The 20,647-nt window shown below is 47.8% G+C and overlaps 1 protein-coding gene across 1 annotated transcript in view; it reads right to left on the bottom strand.

The window, feature by feature from the left end:
• Positions 1 to 20,379, bottom strand: part of CRACR2A (calcium release activated channel regulator 2A) — a gene marked incomplete at both ends in the record, with an annotated part of 77,577 nt that extends 57,198 nt beyond the window's left edge. The window contains 4 exons of the mRNA XM_080660335.1: positions 6,067 to 6,213; positions 10,036 to 10,216; positions 11,342 to 11,453; positions 20,164 to 20,379. Coding sequence (XP_080516461.1) covers positions 6,067 to 6,213; positions 10,036 to 10,216; positions 11,342 to 11,453; positions 20,164 to 20,379 — 656 coding nt within the window. The remainder of the gene's footprint in view (positions 1 to 6,066; positions 6,214 to 10,035; positions 10,217 to 11,341; positions 11,454 to 20,163) is intronic.
• Positions 20,380 to 20,647: the final 268 nt, after the last annotated feature.

The raw sequence follows: 20,647 nt of genomic DNA on the forward strand, positions 1-20,647 counted from the left end.
TCTTTCCCACCTCCACCCCATATGCACTGATCCCAGAGTGGAAAAGTCTCAATGAGTCTTCTATTTGCCAGAGAAGAAAATGGAAGCAAAGTTCAGCCTCAGCCAGCTTTGTGGTTGAGATGAGAATGTGAGGGTTTCAGACTCGCCACTGCCCCCTGTCACCTTCTTCAGGCAGTTGCAGTCTCTGCACAGCAAGGAGAAGCTCTTACTGGAAAATCCGTATTTACAATTTTCTTGTTCCCCTGGAAATAGTCTCTCTAGGACTCTCTAATTGTATGTCTGTCTCTCTCTCTCTCTCATGCACCCACATGCACATACGATTAGAGCTTAATAAAAGGAAAACAAGAATTTGTAGAAAATTCTGCAAAGACTGTGAAACCACCAATTGAATTTTCAAGATGGATGGTTTCTCCCTAATTAGATTCTGCTGTCTTGTATAAACCAACTTTGCAGCTTTATCCCATCCTATAAAGCAAACCATTTTTCATTAGCTAGGTTTACAAATGATGCCCATGGAGCATGCAGAGCACAAACAGGCCTCACCTTTCCACTTGCTCTCAGGGCGACGTTAACAGCACGCTGCTGCCTCAAATAATAATACACCAATAAAATGCAGGTGCCTGATTAAGCCATAGCCTTATCAGCTTGAGCCTCCCCCCCCCCCCCCCCCCCGAGAACTTACCTTTACTCTCAGAGCAGGAGTAAAATTACAGATGCAAGGGCACCCTGGTGTACCTTCTGCAGGTTGTTACATTCTGGAAGGACAAGCTAGAGCAGCATTTCTCAAAGTGTAGTCTGTGGCCTGCCTGCATCAGAACCACTGGGGGGAGAGCATTGGGAGGGGCCCCAAGACACACTGATTTAGACTCTCTGTGGAAGGGACTAGCAATCTACCTTTTAGTCAAGATTCTCTGGTCCTTGTGAAGCAAAGTAGCATTCAAGAATGACACAGCTAAGGCCCTTCCCAGGTGGCCAGATGTTCTTCCTCAGTCTACTGTAAACTGTATCCCTTATGCTAAATGCAAAGAACGCTGAGCCTCTGCACAGTGGACACGGAGGAGAGTGGCACAGTGGCCATCTAAACCCACTCCCTTGGAGAGAAGTAGAGGCACGGATGGAGCATTCCTCGCTTTGGAAGTTCAGCAGCGGAACTGCGTTTTAGCCTCAGGTTCCTGCATTTGACCTTGTCCCCCACCTCACCCAACAGGGCTGTAGCTACTTCCCAGTGGACATGCAATAGAGTCAAACATTGTACCCAGGCTTCCAACTCAACTCTGAGATTTCCTCTACCTCTGCCCCAAAGGACAAGGGGCTGGAGGATTGGATGCTCCCAGACTGGCCTTTTTTCCTATTCCCAACATGCAGGTTTAAAGAGTATCCATGGCAGTGCAGTAAGGAGGGCCCCGGGTTATTTCTGACAATACTGCAGAGACTGGGTCTCCTGACATCAGCTTTTAAGAGTTATCCCAGGCACTCATCTTAGCTGCGTCCTCCTACTTCCCAGAACCCGGAGGTGAACCTGGAGAAGAAGCTGGGGGGCCTGTTTCACTCACTGCAGCAAAACTCTAACCCCGGGGCATGGCCCAGCCTGGGGAGCTGGGACAGGAAGTCCATGCCCTGCTTGACCTGGTTAAGGCCAGATTTCCCCCAAGGTCAATCCCATCTCCTCTGGGCCCAGTGGGAAAAAGAAAGAAGTGCATGGTTTGGAAAAGGAGGAAGCAGAGGCCGCAGCTGCCAATGGCAACACTGTCTAGTGTTTCAACAGCATGGGAATTTTCTGGCTGGCTCTGTGGCAGAATTTTTATGGGTATAAACTCTGCCTCATCACTGTAATTGTAAACTCCTCAAAGATAGGGACTCTGTGTTCTATTTGCTTAACTCAGAGCCTGGCACAGAATAAGTGATCATTAAATGTGGGCGACCAGAAACATGTGGATCGTATCTCTGGTGCCTGGCCCTGAGCTGGACACACAGCAGTAATGACCTGAGCTCTCATTACCATCTCTGGGACAGGTGCACATTTCCTGGTGGAATTGAAATGTGATTCCCTGTACTGAAAGGGAGCTGTGGAGGAGCCTGGGAGGTGCTCTGAGACTCCTCAGGATTCCCCAACTCCAGCCTGAATTGGGCCATTCCCCAGCGCTTCCTTCCTTTTCCTTCACAAGCACCTTTCTCTTCCTCCCACACACAAGCCCAAACTTCAAACTCATCTCCTCGTCTAGGACCTAGAAGATGCCCAGAACCACTTAACTTCACCCTGAGCCATTTGTAAAGAATCCCACTGAAATGTTCTACATTCCACTGGGGATACTGGTTTCCTGTTTGACTTCTGGACTCTAACAGCCCTTATAGATCACCTAGTCCAGTCATAACCCAAAGTGAGATGTGACCCACCTAGTCCAGTCATAACCAAAGTGAGATGTGACCAACCTTTTCTTTTTTTGTCTCGAAGAAAGGAGAATAAAAGAAACTCTAATAGAAAACGACAAAGCATGAGCACTATTTCACAAAACTTGTTTCAGTTAAACACTTGTGTATGGAAGTTACAAAAGCAAACGCATTCCCTTCTAGTGAGTCACAACCACAAACAGTTTGAAAACACCAATCCCATTCTCTCACATTACTGATAAGGAAACTAAAGCACAGAGAGGTAAAGCAAATCGCCAAGCTCACACGGCTGTCAGTGGCAGTGCCTAGGCAAGAACTCGGGTTTTTCCTATCCTGTTGCAGTGCTCTGGTTCTGCACCCAGAAAACACCCCTGGAATGGGACTGACAAGAGAACACAGTGAGTCCCCCCTCCCCCAGAGCTCCCCAGCCAGGAGTGGGCCTTCATCACCTGACCCCAGGTTGGGGAGCTGGCAGGGATATCCACAAATGATGGGCTCAGAGGCCTGGAACCTTTGGCTGAGCTAGTTTTGCACATTCAGCCATGACTGCCCTTGACATTCATCTTAAAACTTCTTAAGCAATAGCTAAATCAGGGCAAAAGCACTACTGGAGGCCACTTTAAGATGCATGTGAGGGCTAAGAGGCTCTGCAGCAGGTCAGGAGCACAGGCCTCTCCCTGCAGGAGTATGGGCAGCAGAGCAGCATCCTGCAGGTAGGATTCCAGGCCATGGGCTGGGCCCATTCAGACTGTGATTACCCTCACCTCCTTAGAGAACAAGAGTGCCATCCTCTCTGGGGGGTGGTGGGTACCTGACTTGCGCTGTGGCTCCTGGTGTGATCAATGCTGTGGTCAGTGGGGAGTGGTGGTATGGTGATGGTCAGAAACTAATCCAACCCCCTCATTTTACAGGTGAGAAAACCAAGGCTCAGACAGGCCCAGAGAACTGAGCAAGGTCACAGAGCAAGCTGGTTGGAGAACCACATAGGACTCAAACTCAAGCTCCTCATTCCCAGCCTCCCACTTCTCAAACCCATGTACAAAGCACCTGGACATCCTGCTAAAATGCAGACTCCATAGAACTGGGGCAAGGCCTGGGATTCTGCATTCCTAAGAAATTTCCAGGTAATGCCAATGCTGCTGGTCCACGGACCACACTTTGAGTAACAAGGTTCTACGACAGGGTAAAGGGATCCTTACATGTCACCTCCAATTATATCAAGGCTTCAACTCTTCACCTCAACCTGGCAAATTCTCTAAGACTGACAAACATTTAAAACAATCATTATTATTATTTTAACATTCATTGAATACTTATGTACCTGCACTATTCCAAATGCTTACATGTATTATCACATTTAATCTTCAGAACTCTGAGATGGATATGATTATCATCCCAATCTATATATATAAAAGCCTAAGCGACCATTCGACCATTCAACTGGTAGCTATGATGCGCACTGACCACCAGGCAGCAGATGCTCAATGCACAGGCATGGAAACATGGAACAGACTGATGAATATCAGAGGGAAGGGGGTAGAAGGAAGGGCGGGAAAAGATTAACCAAAGATCTTATATGCATACTAGAGGCCCGGTACATGGATTTGTACACTGGTGGGGTCCCTCGGCCTGGCCTGCAGGGATCGGGCCAAAACCAGCTCTCTGACATCCTCTGAGGAGTCCCGGATTGCGAGAGGGTGCAGGCCAGGCCAAGGGACCCCACCAGTGCACAAATCCGTGCACTGGGCCTCGAGTTTTATAGATAAGGAAGCTGAGATTCGGAGAGTTTAAGTAACTTGCCTAACTCACACAGCTAGTAAGTGGCAGAGCCAACATTCAAACTCAGATCTGTCAGGCTCATGGGTTAATCAGCTACAGACTATATAGAAATGTATCCTCAACCCTCCTTTCTCTGAGCCTTGGGGCCTCTCCCTAGAAGGCTCATGACATTGCTCAGTCAAACCAGGTTCCCCCAACACTACTTGGTCACACTTCCTCATAACTCAGGGTCCTAAAGGTCTTATTTTCTAGACCTCTGTGTACTAATGGACCTCAACAAGTTATCTTTAGAGTTAATGTGTGTGTGTGGGGCGGGGGGGAGGTTGGGCACAGAGCTTGGGTAATATATGGCAGCTGACCTGCACAGTAAGACACAAGGCGATCTCTTTTTTAATTAGGGGCTTGCAAGCTTTCACTAAGGCCATGTCCACACAGATTCTGAAACACTGCCCTCAGGAGGCTGTGCTGGGCATCAGGAAGCCTGTGGGGAAGTATCTGCATGGTTGGGGGTGTGGTCTGTGTTGGAATTGCTGAGGATTCCTATGGAATATAGGCAGGTCTCCAGGTGGGGACGAGTCTGTGGCCGAGGCATGCTTCTGAGCTTTACCCAAACGCAGCCATGCATTTTGGCTACACATTCAGGATTATGCATCATCCTTAGTTACACCATGTTTCGTAGTGCACGAGCTCACTGCTGTAATATACATTCAATGGCTGTGTACAAGGACAGCACCCAAATGGTACACTCATTCCCTTACTCCAGGTCTGTGGTCGGCAAACTCATTAGTCAACAGAGCGGCAAACCGCGGCTCGCAAGCCGCATGTGATTCACGAGCCACAGTTTGCCGACCACTGCTCCAGGTGAATAGGCTGGTTCTGCATCTGTGGCCAACAGGTGCCTGGCTGACTCCCATGTGATTCCTAAGCAGCCTCTTCAGGTGTTAGTGTTCACTGACTGGCCTGGTCTTGCCTCCTCCAGGCAAAGGAGGAATCCTAGAAATTGCTAGTTACCTAGAGAGGCCCTGAGGGTAAAGAGGGCAGCAGGAGAGACACAAGCTATGATGGCAGAGTGTGATCAGAGGGGGGAATTCAGTGAACCAAGGGCCAGTCCAGAGTTGGGAGTGTAGGTCCAGTATGCTGGAACCTTCCTGTCTAGAGGTAGGTAGAGTGGTTTTCCAACTGGTCTCAGTGCCAGGCTGTCTCCCTCTGAACCCCGACTCTGCCACTTATAAGATGTGTATTCTGGGGCTTGTTACTTAAACTTTCAGTCCCTTGATTTCTTCATCTGTGATGAAGATAAAAATAAATCCAAATGAGTGGATGACTCAGTTGGTCATCCGGATGACTCAGGTGGTTGGAGCATCATCCTGTGCACCAAAAGGCTGTGAGTTCAATCCCCAGTTGGGGTGCATATGGGCAGCAACTGATCATGTTTCTCTTTCTCTCTCTCTCTCTCTCTCTCTCTCTCTCTCTCTCTCTCTCTCTTCTTTCTCTCTAAAATAAATTAAACACACACACATATCCTTGGGTGAGAATTAAAAAATTAATTAATTAAAAAGTAAAATAAAATAAATCCAAATGAGCTAGTGTATATAAAGCATTTAGAATAGCGCCTAGCATATGGTGAGGGCCTAACAAATGTGAGCAAGGGCTTAAATATAGATATAGATATAGATATAGATATAGATATAGATATAGATATAGATATAGATATAGATATAGATATAGTTATAGATATAGATATAGATATAGATACACACACACGCACACACACACACATTATGACAGCAATGGGGCCGGCTCCCACTCTGGCTCCCATTCTTACAGAATATAAGAGAAAGTGCCATTTGCATTCCTGTTTTTCACACAGATGGACAGAGAGCAGCTGTGGGCACCCACTTTTTCAGGGCACACTCCAGTTCATTCTTCTCCTCATGGGCTTCTTGGAGCTGGGAGAAGATTCTGGTCAGGAAATCCTCGAAGTTGGACAGTAAGTGAGGCTCATCCTTCTTCAGCTGCAGCCAGAGTTGCTTTACGTCACTTTCACTGCAAGAGGAAAGGGACGTTAATGTAGGAGTGTGGAAATGAGGCTTTAAGGGAACACAGAAGTCCCCAGCTGTGAAACAGGCAGCCAGAAACAGCATCATCATCATTATAATGACGATAGTGGCTAACCTTTATCAAGTGCTTGCTGTGACCATATTAGCTCATTTTATCTCATAGCAACCTCTGTGGCAGGTGCTGCCATCACCCATTTAGAGATGAGGTGACAGATGAGGAGAGGAGAGGTGGAGGAGCTGTCTCAGACCACTCGGCTGGTAAAGGATGGAACTGGGAGGCACACTCGGGCTGTCTGGCTCCTGTGTTGACCTCCTTATCTGTTTCATTGGCTGCTTCCACTGCCCTGTCTTTCTCTATGGGCTGGTGGTGCTGAGCGTGCACAGCTGCGTGCTGGGCACATCTCAGATGCCCAGAAGAAGAAAGGAGGACAGGAATCTGGTGCATGTGAGGACAAAGGCTGTGGAACCACAGAAAAGAGCTTGTCGCCCTAGGAAGAAAGGTCCTCACAGCTGAGAGGGAAAGACATGCCATTTGATGGATGGCAGAAGCAATTGTCACTGTGGGAAAAGGAAGAGAATAGGCAACACCCCACTGAGGCCTGGTGGCAGCAGGAATGACTGACAGGTGAAAGGAGGGGAAGCGGCAAGTCTGAAAGATGTGTGCACACACATGGAAAGACAAAGTCAGGAGGGAAAGAGCAGACAGAGAGACAAAGACATAGAGAGACATGGCCAGAAACTGCCCCCCCCCAAAAAAAAAACACAGGCATACAGGGCACGTTCATATGTTCATGCACAGCAGCATAGACAACTAGAGTCATGCTGACCAGCAGGGAGGAATAGGGAGGTGGTGTACACCATGGACCCTGCTCCCCTCTCTGGAGAAACTCAGTAATCTACAGCCAATGATCCCACTGAGCTAGACAGCAATCTGATTTGCACTCCATTAAATCCTACAACCACTATGATATGAGGGTAGCTATGACCAGAAACCCTCATGGTAATGAATAAAATCCTTTGTGCTTACATCACAAGCACCATACTTGAGAAACTTTCCTCAGAAGTGATATTTGATAGTATCATGTTACTAATGTGCCAGGAATATAGATATTACTCTATGAGAAGAGACAAACTGAGACCTACCTCTGGTTAGTTATCTTATCATCTGTCCAATTATCCCTCCCTCCTTCCTTCCTTCCTTCCCTTGCTCCATCTCATCCAAAGATCCACCAACTCATCTAGACCACCTATCTGTCCATCTATCTATCCATCCATCCATCTATCTACTCACCCACCCACTCATTTATCCACCCACCTACCCACCCATCCATTTATTGATCCACTCATCCATCCATTTATCCACCCATGCATCTACCAAACAAGTATTTATTATCTGTTGAAAAACTAGCATTGAACTGGATGGCATGAAGAAATCTGGGGAAAAAAATGAAGGAGAGGTAAGGAGCTTCCTTATTTCCCATAATGAGCTCCATTTTCCCCACACAGAACATGTTGTGGCTATCCACTTTGGATATGGCACAAAAGTTTCAGTGCTAAAAGGTCTCAGGGTGATACCACAATGGCCTCCTGTCACTATGACAGGTTGCTCTCCTTATGAGTAATTGCATTATAAAAAGATCCATCTTACTAGCCTAGGTCAGTCTTTTCACATCTGTCAAGTTCCTAATGGAGCCTGACAGAACCACCAATTGGGCTAGAACCTCCAGTGAGATTTGCAGACCCATTTGACCCTTTTCCAAAGCTCTTGAACTGCTTATTAATGGCCACATCACCTCCCCCAGATTTCTAGAGAAAAGACAAGTCTTTAAACCCTTGGTAAAAAATAATAAGCCAGGCACATAAACAACAAAATCACTCAATGAATCAAACTATCAAAAAAAGGTAGGACTTCAGATGTCCATTCTACACCAAGGGTACTCCTCTGGAAAGATATAGGAGTATGGAGCTAGAAGGGATTCGGGTGGTCAACCTGTCCATCTCTTTGCTTCCAAGACAACATGCAAACCATCTTGGCACATGAAATCTTAGTTTTCACAGTCTCCTAGATCTATTTCCTTATCTGGAGTCCCACAGTCACAACCCTCATGCTGAAACTTAAGCCCTCTTCCATCTTGTTCAACCTCAATGAGGATGGAAATTGCTGGCCACCATCTTCTATGTATCAATTTTTGTAGGCCACTCTTGAAACCTTCCCCAGAGCCTTCTCTTCTCCAGGAATCTCATGTGACTGGGTTCTGCCTCTGACATAAGTCTCCAGAGTAACATCTGGTGAACTCTCATTTGCGAGCCCTGCCAGGAAGGTGGCTGTTCCGGAAGTGATGGGGGATAGAGAGGCACCACTCTGTCATTACAGTCCCTTGGCTCACCCACACTGCCCTCTCCTTCCCCCTCCTCTAGGAGGAGGCTTTACGCAGCCACTGGCAGTGGTCACTGTACTCTGGCCACTTGTCCCTGGAGAAGCTGAGTCAGGTGTCTGACTAATGAGCTTCCCACATACCTGCGCCCCCAACACACCTGCCTATCCCACTCCAGTTCTGCAGATTTGCGCCTGCACCAGCCCTCCAGGCCTGAGCAGAGCTGCTGCCGCTGCCACTGTATCATTTCATTTCCTGGCCAGAGCCTCCAGCAGGGCTCTCTCCTAGACCTCCACCTGTCCTTTCCTTGCCTGGCACAGGCTTTCCCAGCTTTTCTCAACTCTAACACAGCCAGTCAAATCATTGTCATTTCTAGCAAATGACAGGCTGTGCAAATCAACTTTGCACAGCCTGTCATTTGCTAGAAAATTCACAGAGCAACAGACACTTTCTCTGGCCTGCATATTGTTGCAGGCTCCTTCTCTCCTGCTTCCTCCTTATCACAGTCTCCTCTTCCCAAGCTCAGGACACATCAGCTCCAATCATTAGGCCACTCCTACCCTTCATGAAACACACACCCAACCCAAGACCTATAGACCCCAAAATGAAAAGGCAAAAGGCAACAGAAATAGGGGGCAGAGTATTCCATGCTTTTTTCAGGTCACTGTATGGTTTCCATTAGTGATACCATCACTTTATTTTATTTTATTATTTTATTTTATATAATTTTTAATTCCATTTTAAATGTTAGGGCTTAGATTCTTTTGTCTCTTTCTTCCAAAACACTTTTTGCGAAAAATAGAAAAATGGAGTATTATGTTTTGTTTGAAGTTCCATCTAAAATTTTTAGCTGAGCTACTGATTATCCAAGTGGTGGGCTGGTAAAACCTGGTTAATTTCCTGCCTCAGCTTCCTGACAGATTTGGTTTGGCTTGGCATACAATGTGCAGACACTTCCACATAGGGTGCCTTTGCCAGGAGCATACCACAGTGGGGTGGCTGGGATACACCACAGCCCCAGAGAGCCTGTTTTGGCTCCAATGGAGGTGGCAATGCTGGTGAGCTGATGGTGAAGCCTTAGGCAAAATGCACTGCGAAAATCACAAGGCCTGGCACAGCCCTCTAATGTGTGAGCACTCCTCACTGAGCCTCAGACTGTGCTGGTAATGAACAGCAGGAAACTCAAAGAGTGAAAGAGTAGGGAGATAGGTGATTCCCATGAAAAAAGTGGAAAAAGTAGAGACAGAGCCCCTACACCATGACACACAAACAGGACATTGCAAGGGCAGGCTGTATGGGGCAAGTCTTGAAGCTGGCAGCTCGGAGCCTGGGGCCTGGCTCTGGGGCTTCACAAACATTAATGATTGAATGAAGCAGATACAGAGGTTGCTCCTAGGCTGGGTTCCCTCCCCCAAATCACTGTCACCACTTACTCTTCCAAAACATTTTGGACTCCAAGTTTGTCCATCAGCATCTGGAACTGGGCTTCCTCATCTTCATCCAGGTCACCCAGATCCTCCTCTGCTCTGGACTGATACACCTTCTCCTGGAGCTGGGCTGCCTGTTCACCTGCATCTCCCTGACTTGGCTTGCTCTGGCTGAAGAAGAAACGACCTGGGGGATGCATGGTACAGGGTCTGAATCAGCAATGCTCACCCAAGAAGACCTTCCCTTTCTCAGTTGCCAACAATCATTTGAGGTTCATCTGAGAGAAGAAAAAGGGAAACCACCTATAGCAAATATCCTAGGATAACATATTCTGGATTTTGTATCTTTCCTACTCCCAAGAGACTCTGCCAGAAATGCTAGAATAGGACCTGGGAAAGGCAGAATGCATGGCAGGTACTCTGGCACCTTGGTGGTTCTCAGTCCTTTAAAGTCTGGCTTAGAACGCATCTCTTCATTGATTTCTTCTCTAAACAACAAGACCTTTTGCTCCATCACACCCCAGTGACCTGACTGCTCATGCTCCATGTTATCATCTACTGGGACCTACCAGTAGCATCGCTATACTTCACATTTGCAAATTACTGTATAGCTTTGGGTGCACTCTTCCCATTCTTATCCGGTCTAGTAATACAGCAATCTGTCTTACCTTCCTAAGGCCATTACAAAGGTCAGGAAAGGCCTCAGATACTTCACAGTAAACTATACGGTGCCTTGTAGGTGCCAGATGTGTGGTGAAACATGCCTGCTGATTTATCTGATCAGTATCTGCTCTAATCAATATTGGATCAATCTAATTTGATGGCATAGCTGGTTTTCTTTTCTTCTTCATGGATCTCTGATCTCCTTCCTCCTGGTTAACCTGGAATGACTGTCCTATTCAAACCCTCTAGAAAGTCCTAAACCTTGAGACTCAGCCAGAGTCAGGCTGGAGTGAGCCATGCAGTCATCCCACTTTATCGTCCTCTAGTACCAAGGCAGAAATGAGAGGCTGGGAATCTCATGTCAGCTCCCCCTTTCATGCCAGGCCTTCTGCCAGAGCTTCTCTGGATTCCACTTGCCATTCCTGGTGGCAGGGAACTTGGCAGTGACAGTGTGGTAAGCACTGAGAGAGCAGTGGTGTGAGCAGCCAAGGAAGACATATGAAAGAGCCACAAAATCCAGAGCCTGAACATGTCAGGAAGGCAGGAAAGCTTGTGCTCTCAGGACCCTGGGATCTGGTGGGCAGGTTGCACTTTCTGTAGGGTTAGGTAGACCCAAACAATGGGGCCCCCCACATCCATCAGAACTTACTAAACCCAGTGGTGAACTCCTCTGGAGTCAGAAAGCCATTGCCATCAGCATCCAGGGCATCAAACACATCCTCCAAATCCTCCAGGCTGAGGGGCAACTCTTTATGGAGCCTCTGAAAACAACCCAGACCGCACTGGTTAACACTCATGATCATGGAGGATGGCCTGGGACCTCCTGCCAAAAAAGGCCAGACTTGGCCCTGTCCTACAAAAGCCAGAGTGAGCTTCTGAAGACCACTTTACCATTCTTCTCCTCCTTTAAATATTAGAATGTCTACCATTTATTGGGTGCCTACCAATGTGCTAGGGCCCAGTGGTCGGCAAACTCATTAGTCAACAGAGCCAAATATCAACAGTACAACAATTGAAATTTCTTTTGAGAGCCAAATTTTTTAAACTTGAACTTCTTCTAATGCCACTTCTTCAAAATAGACTTGCCCAGGCCGTGGTATTTTGTGGAAGAGCCACACTCAAGGGGCCAAAGAGCCGCATGTGGCTCGCAAGCCACAGCTTGCCGACCACAGTGCTAGGCAATTTGCTAAATGAGTTATAAGTAAGTATTTAAACATGTATATACTTATCAATATATTTATATAGCTTCTATGTTAATATATCTTTGTATTGAATTCTCATGACAACCCTCGGAGGTGGATGTTATTATCTCCATTTTATAGATGAGATGTGAATTAAATGACCTGTCCCATGGTTGCCTAGCCCAGCAGTCGCCAACTTTTTGGACCTCACAGACCACCAGTGGTCCACAGACCACCGGTTGGTGACCGCTGCTCCAAAGGTTTCCTTAAACCAGCCGTCACCAACCTTTCGGACCTCACAGAATGACGTTGCCAGGAGTCAAGGCAGGTCTGACTCCAAAGCTGGTGCTCCTCATGGCTGTAATGGACCGACTGTACCTGAAACTATACAGGACTGAATCCTATTGTGGGGTGATACCCACACAATGTGAGGCTGTCAAGTTAAATGAGCTAACAAATGTAAGGAATATGGCACAGTGCCTGGCAGGGAAAGCAAGAGAGAGAAGGGTGGTGGGGGAGGGAGAGAGAGAGAGAGAGAGAGCCTGATCAATCAAGGCCACTTAGTGAGTCAGCGGCAGAAGGAGGTTTTGTGCCCAGTTTTTCCTGCTCTGCCTGAGCCCCTTTCCTCAGCCATGCTACCTCCCTACTGAGATGTGGGTGTGGGTCACACTCTCAGAGCTTTCCCTGATGAAGACCACTCATGTGTCAGGGCCCCAGCACCACATCTGTAAGTTCTCTGGACACACATTGGTCCTTCAGCTCCAAGTGGGGACTGGATTAGCCCCTTCTTCCCTCTGAGTGACCTGCACCCCTCACACCGGTCTGTGCTCCACTCTTGCTCCCTGCTGGCTCTCAACTAATTCCTGACTGGATGATAACTGCTGCGGACTTAAGGCATCAATTCCAGAGAGCATTTGTGTTTTAAAGGAACCTGGACAAGATGGTGTGTGAGGAGGTCATAAATAAATGCTGACCTGAGTCCTGGGCTGGGACCAGAACAGAAGGGACCAACTGATGGGATGACGAGCAACGTGGCGTAGTGTGCAGTGGCCCCAGCCTCTCACCTTCTGCCGGGTGTGCAGTGGTCCAAGCCAAGGCTAATTTGTATGGTGGAAACAAATGTCCTCCTACACCCTAATAATCTAAGTCCAAATGAGGGCTCCCCAAAGAGTTCATTATATATCCTCCCTCCCAGTTAGCCAAAGGACAACTGCACAGAATTCCTGCCGGTGTGAAAGTGACTGACAGCTGAATATAATGAACACAGGGCTGCCAGAAGGAAGTATATACTCATCTGGACACAAAAAAAGCTGGCAGGTGTGAAAGCCCATAACTTAACATGCAAGAATACTTGGCTTGATCCAGTGGCAATCTGCTAGCTGATACGTCATAAAGTTTAATTTGGCAGGTACGTGCATTAGGGAGACTATGAAGCATTACAAAATGGGAAGACCATTTTGAAGAATTAAATTAAACATGAATGAGTTTTTATTTTAAGGGAGGGGAGTGAGGGTGTGTGCAAAAATTCTAGAAGTGCATCTGCTTAGCATACAGCAGAGTCTCTGGTTTACCAGCAATCCATAAACCAGCCAGCTCAAAAGCCGCAGAAAGAGAATAGGGAGTGAGGAATCAGTTTTGCAAGCAGAACATTTATTAGCTCCACTGAAACAAAAGGCATCACACTGGAGGTGGGGAAAAACCCACACTCCTAGCCCATCCTGATTCCAGTCCTTTCTTTGGAAATATCCTCCTCCCTCCCCACCAGTCAGCCTAGGGTTGCTGGACCTGGTGTGAAACGGGATGGGACATCACACACAGTGCTGAAGCCTGAAAAGGGCGGGAAGGAAACTGCAGAGGTCGGTGGGGTCCTCAACTTGGCTTTCACCCAAACCACCCACACGTGGTAGCTTTTCTCTTGTTAGGATGAGCCAAGAGAAGCTATGTCATAGCCCACCTTAGGCACTATTCCTGCATCTAACGCCTCCCACCACAAATCCTTCCCATTGTCTAATCCCAATCCTTCTGTCTATGTCTCAAACCCAGTTTCCTCTTTCTGTTGTCAATGAAGATGGGAGAGCACTATTATATCCTCCAAGTAATTCCTACTCTTCATATCCCGGCAAATTCGCACTGAGAGCTTCTGCAGCCTTCTCCGCAAGCCGCACCATGCGAGTTCATAACCCCTTTTACTGGTCCTATTTGAAAAATCCTTTAGTCTTAGTAACTATAATTCTCTCATATTTGTCTTGCCTCTCGGGGCCTGCAGCTTATTCTGGTCTTGTCCCCTGGGTACCTAGTGTGCTATGTCTGGTCAAGATTACTCATTCCTCTGTGCAAATAACCTGTGAGACTCTGAAGTCACAGCAGGGACCAGAGCTGGGAGGAAGACCCAGTTTCCCATCCCGGCTCCCGCTGCAGTCCAAGGGTCCTCTGGTTAACCATTCTCTCACTCCCTATCTGCTTACCATTCCACACCTGCCCACCGACCACCACCGTCTATTTGGCCAGCACCACCAGGTATGGCCTTGGAGAGCCCCTGCTTCACTCCCACCCCCTGGCAGGGCCGGCAGAGGGGAGGAGACATGGAAGGACGTCAGTGCGCCCTATTTCCTGGCCCATGGCCCCACCAGCTCCTCAGAATCTGCGACTCCTGTAAACACTGGCCTCCCTTCACCACCTTTAAGAAACTCTGAATTGCTGCTTCCCTCTCAGCTCCGGTCTCACTTGCTCAGGGAGCTCTGTGGCCCCAGGTTTGGCCAGTACACACAGACTCCCCAAATCCATTCTCTCATTCACAGGTCTCACCTGGGTTTGTATTTTACATGCTGTAGATGTGGTTCCTTGGTGAATGTCTGCATCTTCAGGGGACTGGAAGCTCTGAGAACAGGAACCCCATTCACTTTTCCTCACTACTGTGACCCCAGGATCCAGCCCCGTGCTGACACACATGGAGTATTTATTTTATTTTTTTGAATATATTTTTATTTATTTCAGAGACGAAGGGAGAGGTAGAGAAAGATAGAAACATCAATGATGATAGAGAATCATTGATTGGTTGCCTCTCGCACGCCCCCTACTGGGGATCGAGCCTGCAGCCCGGGCATGTGCCCTTGACTGGAATCAAACCCGAGACCCTTCAGTCCACAGGCAGACACTCTATCCACTGAGCAAAACCAGCTAGGGCGCACACATGGAGTATTTAGATATTTGTTGAATAAATGAGCGACTAAGAGTGATCACAGGGATCCTGAACTCCTATTGACAGAACACTGGTCTAAACGCTAGGGCAGCATTACTGTAGATTTTTATAAACTGGGGAATCCAACCGGGTGCAATCCTGCAGCAGCAGCACAGAGGGTTCGGGTTCCAGGGCCAGAGAAAACACTGTCTTCTGCTGCACCCCAGCCTGACCCCTCTACCTTCTGGGTCACAGCCCATGACTTGCACCGAGAAGCTTGAAGAAAATGTTTGCACTGCTTTAACCATGTCTAAGGGGACACTCATGAGACAGAAAACCAGAAGAGCTCCATCTTTCTGGTCAGAATGGAAGTCTCCCACCTTTGGGGGCTTCCACGGCATCCTGCTCAGACCTCTGTCCCAGCGCCAGCCAGGTCTTCCCTGTGGTAGAGCTGAGCTTCCAGAACCAAAGGTTTTCAGGGTGAGACTGTGAGGCCCTGGAGGCAGGATCCACATTTTCCTGCTTTGTGGTTTGATGTGCTTGGTTTTGGCTGATTCTTTGGTGTAGATAGGGTTTCTCAACCTCTGCACTATTGACATCTTGGAATGGAGAGTTCTCTGTTGGAGGAGGGGCAGTGGGGGAGAAGCTGTCCTGTGCATTATAGGATATTTAGCAACATCCCTGGACATTACCGAGCAGATGCCAATAGCACCTTCCTCTCCAGTTGTTTCCATCAAAAATGCTTGCAGATATTGCCAAATTTTCTATGAGGCAAAATTGCCTTCACTTATGCACACTGGACACAAACAAAAATAGCACCGGCTAGATACAAATGGAAGGTGCCTTCTTCAGCAGAAATGCCCTTTGTTTATCTCTGAGGAAGGACAGATGACTTGCAATCACAGCTTGATGGAGCAGCCACCATGGAAAACAGCATTGCAGTTCCTCAAAAAGCTAAAAATTATTATGTGATCCAGTAATTGCACTTCTGGGCATGTACCCAAAATAATTTAAAGCTGGAACTCAAAGGATATTTATACACCCATGTTCATAGCACACTGTTGTTCAAACTCAAAGACATGAAGCAACCCAAGTGTCCATTGACGGGTGAGCAGAGAAACAAAATGAGCATGTGGGTTCATGGTATATTATTCAGCCTTAAAAAGGAAGCATATCCTGACACATGCTACAATGTGCATGAACCTTGAAGACATTTTGCTAAGTGAACTAAGCAGTCACAAACGGGCAAATGCTGTGTATTTCCACTTAGATGAGGTAGTAAACTTCATAGACAGAAAGTAGAATGGCGGTTACCCGGAACTGGGGAGGGAGGGGGACTCAGTGTTTAATGGGCAGAGTTCCTATTTTGCAAGATTAAAAGAGTTCTGGAGACTATGGTGGTGAAGACTGTGCTGCACAACGAAGTGGATATATTGAACTATATGTACCACTGAACCATACACTTAATTGTTAAAATGGTAAATTTTATGTGGTACAAGTCCCCCACCCTCACCCCCCCCCCCCACCCCGCACCAGAAGCACACCAGGTCTGGTCTCAGGACTCAGTGCCCTACTGCTCACTTATTCTCTTCTAATGCTGCGAGGTGCTATAATAGTTCACAGGGGAGGAAGCATGGCCAGAGGGTGAGGAGACATACAAGCTCACATAGCTAGTAAGTTGCAGATTCAGGATTAACACTCAGGTTAATTTACCCAAAAAAAATCTTTAAAAGTCTTCTTGTTTACCTGAATCAGGCGTCAGCTAACTCTTTTTGTAAAAGGTCAGGTAGTACATATTTAGGCATTGCAGGCCCTCCGGTCTTTGTCACAAACTGCTCAGCTCTGCCTTCGGAGTGACAGCTGCTGCGGACACTATGTAAACGAGTGAGCACACTGTGTTCCAATACAACTTCACTTGCAAGAACAGCTGCTGGGCCAGATTCGCTTGATCTGCCAATGCCTAGATGATTCTTAACAGTATGGCTAAGCCAGGAGTTCTAGGCAGCGTTGGGAGGTAGATAACCATTTCACTCCTCTAAAATACCAGGGAAACAGGGTTTTTGAGGCTCTAGGTTTCTTCAGAGAGAACTCCTCCCACCCTGCACACCACTCCCTCCCCCAGATGCAGGAGTCCCTCCGTGCCCTCTCCAGCTTGGCCTTTCCTGTCCCTCTGTCCCTGTGAGACAGGACTGGTTCTCACCCTGGGCCCTGGGGCCTGGGCCCTCTAGGGCCATCTGCTTCTCTAGGGGACTGTGCAGACCCCACCCTGAAAAGCAATCTGTACCCCCATTCTTCCTGGAGTGATCCCTTGGAACCTGGAGAGGTTCCTTGTGGAAGGAGGGGTGATGGGTGGAGCTGAGGACCCTCAACTGCTGCCTAAGCTGTTCCCACAGGTCAGGCTCCACCCTCTTGACCCTGCAGCAGGATGTCCTCACAAGGAGCCCCTGCCCTCAGTGCAGCCACTTCAGTCCCTCCAGGGACCACTAAGGAGAAAGGCTTCTCCTGGCCCCTTCTCCTTCCCTTTGGGCTCCCTGCTCCTCAGGGCAAGTGGACTGCCTCCTCTGTGGCTCCGCCCACTGTGGTCCTGTCCCCCACCTCACAGATGACTGGGAAGTCCACCTCACGCTCTGCACGTGGGTTTTTGTTAATCAGGAGAAAGTACAAGAGCACTGGGAAAGGAGCTTAACTCTCCTGTTCATTTTTCAAAAGGACAGAGAGCTCTCGTGGTTTTGTTCCAACTCTGCTTCTTCACTGGCCTCTTCCATCCCCTAAGTTCTCCATCCCACAGCCACTCCTTCCTTGAGAGCCATTCTCTGTTTTAAAGGGCCTTTCCTAGTGGCTGAATTTGTGTGTGTGAACACTTTGAACTCTTCTCCCTCCGGCTTCCATGAGGTTGTGCTAGGAGCTGATGGTGAGAAGGGTGGTGTTGGGCAGGTCCAAGGAGCTGGCCACCAACCAAAGGGGTGATGATGTGGGAGTGACAGGCAGTAGGCAGATTTCTGCAGGTGCTTCCCAGGAGAACCACGGGGCACGTGGACTTTACACAGATAGCCCGGGGTCGACTATGAGAGGTGACTGTCCATCGTTTCTCTCTTTCCAGCCTGCCTTTCTCCAGACGTGACCAGTGGAAGCATCAGAGAGATGGTGCTTAAGTGACATGCTTTGTTCTCTCTCTTAATAGCCCTCTCTTAGTCTGAAAATATGAAGAATGTTCAATGCTTCATTGTCCACAGTTACACAGAAATTTCAAAAAACTAAGGAGCTGGTAGAAATAAGTGCCATGAATGTACACGCATCTGCCGGCGGATGCCATCCCCCTCCCCCCCTCAACCCCCCCTCGCCCCCCAGTCTGGGTCAGGAGTGAGGAATGAGGGAGGAAGACTAAGGAAGGATATAGATGAGTTGGTATCTCTGCACTCAATGTTTCTGACTTCATTCCAAGTCAAACACAAATGATTTCTTTAACAATTTATACTTGGCAGCTTAGATTCCCCACTGCCTCTGCCTCCTTTCATTGAAGAGTGGGTTTCAATGAAGGTTAACTGGGATCTAAACAGTGAGTTGCACTGTGCATGTGACCCAGAATGACCCAATAAATGTGAGTTCCCTTTTCTTTGTTTCTAGAAGGGAGAAGCAAAAGTTAAGGATGCCATTGGAACTATGACCACCAAGCACCACTACCAGACCTGTGAACGAAGTTCGCAGACAGGAATTTGTCACAAAATACATGAAATCCGGCCTTCTACGTGAAGTGAGGCTTTGGGGATGAGTTTCAGTGACAGATATTTATTGAAGGGTCAATTACTGAAAGCAATTGAACCCACAAGTCTGAGCTCACTGTGGGCTTAGCTGGCTCTGTTTCCCAGGTCTTTTCACCTCAATTTGTGCAACTACTGGATGGTGGAGGGGTGCTGGGAGAAGCCAGAAAACACCATCCTCTGGGCAAGGAGAGAAAGATCTGGTTATCTTAGCCTCCACGCCTTGTGACTCACACAAGTGAGCAGCAATGGGGTTGAAACTAATGAGGTCTACGTTTCATTGTCCAACTTTAGTATATTCTGAAAATCTGGACTTAAAAAAAGAAAACCTGGCCTTTGTAGGTCTTGCTTCTAATAGTGTAGCTGGGTTTCCCTCCAAAAATGCTCTTGACAGAGCAAGTGACGACAAGATGTGGAAAAGAGATGCTTCCATAGAGCTGTAGTGAAATCTGCATTTTATTTACTCACATCAGGGTGAAATCACGACTGCAGCATAAGAGACTTAAGTGAGACACCAAGAAGAACCAGACCAGGGGTGGGCAAATCATTTCCTAGCTATAAATCAGACATATCCCACTTTTGTATGACCAGTCAGCTAAGAATGGCCTTTACATTTTTAAATGGTTGAAAAAATATTAAAGAAATATTTGGTGATGCATGAAAATTATTTAAAATTCAAATTTCAGTGTCCATAAATAAAGTTTCATTGGAACAATGCCACTCACATTCATTTACATATTGCCTATGACAGCTCATGCAGAGCTGAGCAGTCAGGATAGAGACCACATTGCCCATAAAGCCTAGAATATATATTGTCTGGCCATTTGCAGACCATTTGCTGAGCCCCACACTAGTAGATGTGTGCACCAAGGATCTGCAATCTCTCTCTCTGGAATGCTTACAGAAGGGGTTAAGTGTGGTTGGGTTTCAGCACGAGGGACAGACAAGATGAGCTCCAGAAATGCCTTTCTCAGCGTGCTGCCCTGACACACATGGCACCTCCCAGGAAGGACTTCAGCAGAGCTTTGATGTGAAGCAACAAGTTGGTGCCTTTTCACCTGTTTCAGAAGGTTCTTCACCGTCTCTGACGTACGTCCCTTATATTGCTAGCACCGTCTCCCCAACCCTGGGGAGTTACTGAGTCAGAGCGGGGAAATAACCCCCGAGTGTGACAGCAAAGACCAGAAAAATAAGGGAACCAGGAGAGCTTGGACTGATGCCTCCTTCCAGGGCACAGTGATGGCCTCTTTTCTGTTAAGGATGTTGCTTCCAAGGGGACAAGTTATAACCTGAGACAGGGAGACCCAGGCCATTTGGTTTTCCAAGTGGACAGGCCCAGCCTTGCCTCTCTTACCTGCATATCTCTCCTGGCGATAAAGCCCTTGCCCTCCGCATCACAGGTCTGGAAGAATTCCTGTGCCTTCCTCAGCATGGCTACCTCTGCCAGCACCATCTCTTGTGTCTCCATACACTCCAGGCTGTCCAGGGCACCCAGGCAGGCCCCATTCCCCTTCGGTCCCCGGGCAGGTCTCTGGGGCCTAGAAACCACTTTCTGGTCAGGGGTAGCCATCCAGGTTTGACAATTTCTCCAAATCTTTTCAGACCCTGAGAATGGAAGATGAGAGAGAGAGGTGGGTGTGGTGGGGATGAAGTGAGGCTGAGAAAGAATGACAGGGGATGAGAGAGAAGCACAGAACTGCTTATCAATGTGCCCAGCATCTCTTAGCAACCACCTTTTAATTAGCAAAAGCTCAGACAAGGGGAAGTGTGCCATGATCGCTAATTCATCAGCCAGCCCATCAAAGAGAAAAGAGAAGAGCGGGTAAAGAAAATAGACA

This window comes from Plecotus auritus, assembly GCF_963455305.1.
Source record: "Plecotus auritus genome assembly, chromosome: 3".
NCBI classification, from domain to species: Eukaryota; Metazoa; Chordata; class Mammalia; order Chiroptera; family Vespertilionidae; genus Plecotus; species Plecotus auritus.